Raw genomic sequence first — 6,923 nt, 5'->3', positions numbered from 1 at the left:
AGCTAACTGTTAAATTGTGCACCCTCCGCTTGTATCATCAGTGTAGAAATGCCTGAAATGAAAAGGTACTTTGAAGAGCATCCACTCTAACGTAAGGTCACTGTGGCTGAAGTCAAGTGTGGAGTAGAAGTGTTTAAATATCTTTGGGTATCTTTGAAATGTGTTGGAATTAGTGGCTGCCATCCAGACTTAAAACATACAAAATCAGTGTGACTTCACTAATGCTTTGTGGTTGAATGCCATCAAATCCACACTGAAATGTTCCAAGTTTAGGTCTGGGAGAGTGCAGTTTTCAAATATGTGTAATAAACAACGGCCTCTTAACTGTTCTCAGTTGATTTTCAGTTAGAAAATCAGTCTATTAAAAACGGCTTAAAGTCAAACTTGTAGTACTCTCCCGCACCAATAGAGGGCACCAACTTGTCACACAGCTCATCATCTGATCATTAATGAGCTCCTCCACGCTTCCCCGCCTTCTGCAGGAAATACACAAACAAACACAGCCCAGGACAGAGTGAGTTAAGTCTCCACTGTGTAAATGTCATTAGGCTTAACTAGTCTCAATTTCAATATCATTTGGTTCTGTCTGAATGGATATATAGCCAAAAATAGCCAAAAAATGAAAATGTTGAGCTTGTTAATGGGAGCTGTAGGTGAGGTCCAGTTTACATGTGAACTTCTAATTTATTAGAGAAAGAGAGAGAGAGAGAGAGAGAGAGAGAGAGAGAGAAAAGAGAGTGAGAGTGAGAGAGAGAGAGAGAGAGAGAGAGAGAGAGAGAAAGAAAATGCCTATAGGTACAACCTGTTTTTTTTTTAGGTATTTGGCAGATGTTTGGATTTACATGGATCAGCCATAACATTAAAGCCACCTCCTTTTTTTCCACTTATTGTAGATGGACTACAGTCAGAAATTGAAAATAGGACAATGATTGTAAAATGTAAGACTGTTTTTAGGCCAGGATTTCAAATGTTTATTAAAAAATACTCAGGTTTATTTATTTATTTATTTTTTAGGTAAACTGCTATTTTACTGAGACACTGCAGAGAGTTGACATCATGCTGCAAGGAGACCTCTTGATAAATTTAGGTCAGTGTGGGTTGTTTTCATCGGGACAAACACGGTACATATACTTAATGTCCATATGTTTATAGACACTTCTGATAATGGGTGAAATAAGCTACTTTAAGATACACCCACTGTACATTGTTTATTTGTGCACCGGCCATGTGTGTATTCATCATTGAAAAACACTGAAATGAAATGGGATGCTCTGGAGCAGCTGCACGTAAAATTGATCATACCCAGTGCCTGATGTTAAACAGTGAGGTATAAAATAAAATCTGCATTGAGGAGAGACAGTTAATGCATGTATGGGCTCTTTATTTAATATACACACTTGGCCATGTATCACATAATTTAAGATATTTCTGCGGCTCTATAATGAAGTCTGAATTTGTCTGAAACTACAAATTAATATTGAATATGATCCAGACTGTTATTCTACCATAAGGATTTTGTCATATTTGTCAGACAAATAACAACAGTAATGTAATGAATTTTGTGTCTGCACAGGTGTGTGTGTCCTCTCTCTATGTTCCGTCACCTTCGTCTCCTCTGACTTCCATTTCGTTTCTGAGGCAAAGTCATGGTATGAAGCTCAGAATTTCTGCAGATTGAATTTCTTTGCCCTTGCCACAATACAAACCATGAACAACTCTCAGCAAGCGACCGCAGCTATTGGCTCAAATGGACCACAAGTGTGGATTGGACTTTATAAAACCTGGGGATGGTCATCTGCAACCAGTCCCATTTATCTGGACTACAATAACTGGGACAGTAATGAGCCGGCCTCAAGTCCAGATAATCTGTGTGCTGTAATCCAGAAAAATGGAAGGTGGAGTGCTGTGGACTGCAGCATGAAACAGAAATGTATCTGCTACTCTGTTACGACTGTACGTAAGTGTCCTTTTAAGTTAAGCTGCATTATAAGACACTGCTCTATTTGTATCTGAAAGCTTGGGGAAAGTTTATTTGCTGGGTTTTAAGTATTACGTATTAAGCCAAATCTAAAATAGCCTTTGCACAGGTCATGATAGAGTTGTTGTTTTTTTTTTAAATGATGGCATCAGTGTGATTGTAGAGGAATATATGATGTTTGTAGAATCAAGGTTTCTCATTTCATTGTGAAATAAAAAGGTCTTTCAGGTGTTTAAATCAGATTCATTTATTTTAATCAAGAAACAATTGTATTGTTATTGTGCAATAATTTTCAGTTTATATCTGTAGTACAAAATAGGATAAGGGGCGGCACGGTGGCGCAGCGGGTTAGTGTCGCAGTCACATAGTTGTGGGTTCAAGTCCCGCACCGGGTGACTGTCTGTGAGGAGTGTGGTGTGTTCTCTTTGTGTCTGTGTCGGTTTCCTCCGGGTGACTGTCTGTGAGGAGTGTGGTGTGTTCTCCCTGTGTCTGTCTGGGTTTCCTCTGGGTGACTGTCTGTGAGGAGTGTGGTGTGTTCTCCCTGTGTCTGTGTGGGTTTCCTCTGGGTGACTGTCTGTGAGGAGTGTGGTGTGTTCTCTCTGTGTCTGCGTGGGTATCCTCCGGGTGACTGTCTGTGAGGACTGTGGTGTGTTCTCTCTGTGTCTGCGTGGGTATCCTCTGGGTGACTGTCTGTGAGGAGTTGGTGTGTTCTCCCTGTGTCTGCGTGGGTTTCTTCCGGGTGACTGTCTGTGAGGAGTGTGGTGTTTTCTCCCTGTGTCTGTGTGGGTTTCCTCTGGGTGACTGTCTGTGAGGAGTGTGTGTGTTCTCCCTGTGTCTGCGTGGGTGTCCTCCGGGTGCTCCAGTTTCCTCCCACGCTCCAAAAATACATGTTGGTAGGTGGATTGGTGACTCAAAAGTGTCCGTAGGTGTGAATGTGTGAGTGAATGTGTATGTTGCCCTGTGAGGGACTGGCACCCCCTCCAGGGTGTATTCCCACCTTGCGCCCAATGATTGGACCCACCGCGACCCTGAACTGGATAAGGGTTACAGATAATGAATAAATGAATGAATGATGGTGATCATTTAACTGACTTTTTTCTTTTTTTTCCAGTTGGGGTTAAAGTCAGGTCATATAGGACCAGTGATGATACACTGACATGGCTTGAGGCCCAGACTTACTGCAGAAATTCCTACATAGACTTGGTCAACATTGGAAATTTAGTGGAGAATACACTTGTCCTGCCATTTTTGGGTCTGTCTGCTACTGCATGGATTGGGCTGAGCAAAAATACCTGGATATGGTCGAATAATGGAAGGTTTTCCTTCAGAAACTGGCTGAAAGAGGAGCCCACAGAACCGGGTCAGGACTGTGCGCTAATCAACACCAATGCTAGCTCAGAATGGACAGAGGAGGACTGTAACACACCACTGCCTTTTCTGTGTAACAGTGATGATAATGAGAATCAGATGACAAGTGAGTCAATATACCAAGTGTGATCGTTTCGTAATATTGAAACTCAGTATGGTAGGACTTGCTATGGATCATGCATACATAAAACGCTATATAAATGCATTTCAGGTTATGCATAATCTTATCAAGCTTGTATAGTCGCTTACAAGTTGCAACGTGTTTTTAATTTATCTGCATATTATTTAAAACGCAACTTGCTAGAGCCACAAAATCATTTACATAATTTTGAATAAGTGTAGTCATTATTAGCTTGCCTCCAACTTTACAGACTACAGTACATCAAATCAAATCAAATTTATTTATATAGCGCTTTTCACAACAGTACATGAAATTACAAACGTAGCTGGTCACTGTTCAATCAAATCAACAGGAAAAGCATGAGTGAGATACGCTGTAGTGTCAGTAAAAGTGAACTTCCCCTGACTAATCTTTAAAGGCAACAAGGAACAGCTGGGTGATAGTTAATTGTGCAGTTCTTATAGAAATTCTATAGAAATAGGTCATAAATTTACATCAGTCTAACACGGAAACACTTTGTGGGTTTGACGTCCTACTCGCTACTGACTCTGGTGAACTCAGCATCCTTCTTCTCTTAGATTTGAGTGCAGCATTTGACACTGTTAATCACAGCATGCTCATCTCCCTTCTCTCAGCTATCGGCATAACTGACACGGCACTTTCCTGGTTCATTTCCTACTTTACCAAGTTGCTCTTGGCACACACAAATCTGCCCCTGGTACAGTTGCACAAGGAGTTCCCTTAGGTTCAGTCCTAGGCCTTATAATATTCATTATCTACATACTGCCACTTGGTCCGATCATCCACAGCCATGGTCTTAATTACCATTGCTATGCAGGTGATACTCAAATATATGTGAGCTCCAAAAATACCTCCACTGTGCCCCCTAATATTAAGGCCCTAACTAAAACATCCTTTTTTCCATCTATGTCATTTTGCTTGCCTTCGTCCCCTGCTCTTTGTTACGAGTGCTGAAATTCTGGTCCATGCATTCATCTCCTCCCGTTTAGACTACTGTAATACTCTCTTCATTGGCCTTTCTTCTAAGACCATACAGTCTCTTCAGTATGTACAGAACTCTGTTGCTAGAGTTCTCTCCTATTCAAAAAAATCAGTTCATATCACCCCTGTTCTTCATCAGCTCCACTGGTTACCGTCTCGCTCCGTATTCAGTTTAAAGTTCTCTTGCTCAAAAACAAAGCTCTGCACGGTCTGGCGCCCGACCTGGAGCTCGGAGGAGGCTCGGGTTTGTTTCTAGAGTCATGGTTCGTTGGTGGAGGCAAAAATATTAAAATGCCCGGTTCGTATCTTGGAAAGTTTGTTAGTATAGGCGTTCATTAGTAGAGGTTCCACTGTAAATGTAACATTATAATTATTATTGTTGGTTATGTAGTTATTTTTTATCAAAAAACTGCTTTTTTAAACTAATTGATTTCCAATCAGATTAAGGCAAATAGTAAATTTCCCTTTTGATATTTTGTTTTGCAGGGAATATAAGAAGTAAGAAGCAGATCCTGAGTGTGGAGGTGAGGTCAGATCACAACGTTAATAACCCTGCAACCAAGGAAGCCATTTTAGAAGAGGTGAGTTTCTGACTGAATTGAAAAGGGCTCTTATTTTGACACATTGTCAGATAGAGACTTTACAATAACCAAAATAGATTTTGAAGTAGGATCTTTTGCAATCTTATGCTGTCTTGATATCTAATGAGTTTGACGTATAACTCTTTTATTATTTTTTAACCGGTCAGTGCATTAGTTTACACTTTCATTACATTCCATTTTTAGTTAGGTTTATGGAGCTTAACACGCAGAAGAACAAGTATTTTCTTAGATACATTTTTAAACATGGGGCCCAATCTCAGCATGAACCCATACATGAATTGCTGTGTCTCACTGAGCACAATCAAAGAGGATAGGCTTAAGGAGGTGGATACAGTACTTCATAACATGATTTTGAGTGCAATGACACAGAAATGGCCGCAGCAATATATTGCAGTGACAGGACAGAATTCTGTTATAAATCACTCAGATACAGCAGAAGCTGAAAAATAACTGGATATTGGAGAACACACTGAGCTGGAGGGTGCAACCGGATGGAAACGTCTTTCAGAAGAAAAAGAATGATGAGCTGTAGTTGTAAATATATGAAATGTTTTTGATATTATAATAATACAATGATTTTTTTATGTTAAAATCATTCATTCATTGTCTGTAACCCATATCCAATTCAGGGTTGCGGTGGGTCCAGAGCCTACCTGGAATCATTGGGCGCAAGGCGGGAATACACCCTGGAGGGGGCGCCAGTCCTTCACAGGGCAACACTTACACATTCACTCACACACACACACCTACGGACACTTTTGAGTCGCCAATCCACCTACCAACGTGTGTTTTTGGACTGTGGGAGGAAACTGGAGCACCTGGAGGAAACCCACGCAGACACAGGGAGAACACACCACACTCCTCACAGACACAGAGCGGGAATCGAACCCACAACCTCCAGGTCCCTGGAATTGTGTGACTGCGACACGACCTGTGCCGCCCATGTTAAAATCTGAATGTTTGCTTTTAAAAATAATTTATTGTACACTCTGTTTATAATGTTTTGACAATTATCAAGCCTCAGCCTCAACCATCAACAGCACTCATCACAATATTTATTTCTATCCAGAGTTGCATACATTTTTGGTCTAGATTTCTTAAATACTCTTTCAACACATCCCAAAGACAGCAGGGCACTCTAGTGATCAAATGATTCCTCATGCTCTCCAGAATCACACTTTTATAATATGAGCCTGATGTATCTTGGCATTTCCCTGGGATATGCCCACATTTCCATGACCTGCGGCTTTATTTATAAAACTCTGTTTGGACCTTGGAGTAAAAGTGTGTGTGCAGAAAATCCCAGTTTCTGAGTGAGATGTTGCATATTGTACACATTTCACTTGTTTTATGGGTGTAAACAATTAAAAAAATGGTTATTCTGATCATTCTGTCACAATACTGCCTCCAGAGGCTTGTACAGTGTCTATTGCTCTGAGTAAATCTGAAGTCTTCAGACCACATGACCTTTTTCCTGTTGCTTCAGGGTCCAGCCTTTATCTGGAACTGAAGTCAAATTTGTTAAGTTCCTTCTTAGAATAGACACTTTCTTTCATGCTTTATAACATTCTTAATTCAAAGGTCCTTCCTGTTTCTCTAACTTTCTAGAAAACCTGGCTTCTATGATAGTTCCTTTCTTTCAAAGTCTTCCTAAGAAGGAACTTAAGATCTTTTGGGCACCTTCTTGCCCCATAGGTATCCCTGAACATACACTAAGAAACTTGGAGATCTTAGAAAAGAACTATCATTGAAAGTTACAGGAATAAGCATTGAATTAAGGTACTTTTTATTTCGTATTTCTTTTTAAGATCTTTTAATGGAAAGATCTTCAGAGATTTTTTTCAGCACCTTC

General features: G+C 40.3%; 1 protein-coding gene across 1 annotated transcript; it reads left to right on the top strand.

Annotated features, from left to right (window-relative positions):
- The first annotated feature begins 436 nt into the window (after positions 1-436).
- LOC136686815 (putative C-type lectin domain family 20 member A) lies at positions 437-6,915 on the top strand. Its single transcript, XM_066660814.1, has 7 exons — positions 437-514; positions 1,015-1,087; positions 1,574-1,957; positions 3,090-3,452; positions 4,956-5,050; positions 5,499-5,605; positions 5,701-6,915. Exons 2-6 carry the CDS (start codon positions 1,057-1,059, stop codon positions 5,601-5,603), a joined length of 978 nt encoding a protein of 325 aa, XP_066516911.1. The 5' UTR covers positions 437-514; positions 1,015-1,056; the 3' UTR covers positions 5,604-5,605; positions 5,701-6,915.
- Positions 6,916-6,923: the final 8 nt, after the last annotated feature.

The sequence above is a fragment of the Hoplias malabaricus genome, chromosome 2 (genome assembly GCF_029633855.1).
Source record: "Hoplias malabaricus isolate fHopMal1 chromosome 2, fHopMal1.hap1, whole genome shotgun sequence".
Lineage (NCBI taxonomy): Eukaryota > Metazoa > Chordata > Actinopteri > Characiformes > Erythrinidae > Hoplias > Hoplias malabaricus.
Note: the sequence above shows the minus strand (reverse complement) of the source record. Positions and strands in the feature narration are given on the sequence as shown.

Excerpts from the sequence above, each read along its gene's own strand:
- LOC136686815 (XM_066660814.1), top strand. The coding sequence starts at position 1,057 with ATGCTGCAAGGAGACCTCTTGATAAATTTAG. Across the intron at positions 1,958-3,089 it reads CTACTCTGTTACGACTGTAC|TTGGGGTTAAAGTCAGGTCA; the intron begins GTAAGTGTCCTT and ends TTTTTTTTCCAG. Across the intron at positions 5,051-5,498 it reads AGGAAGCCATTTTAGAAGAG|ATACAGCAGAAGCTGAAAAA; the intron begins GTGAGTTTCTGA and ends TAAATCACTCAG.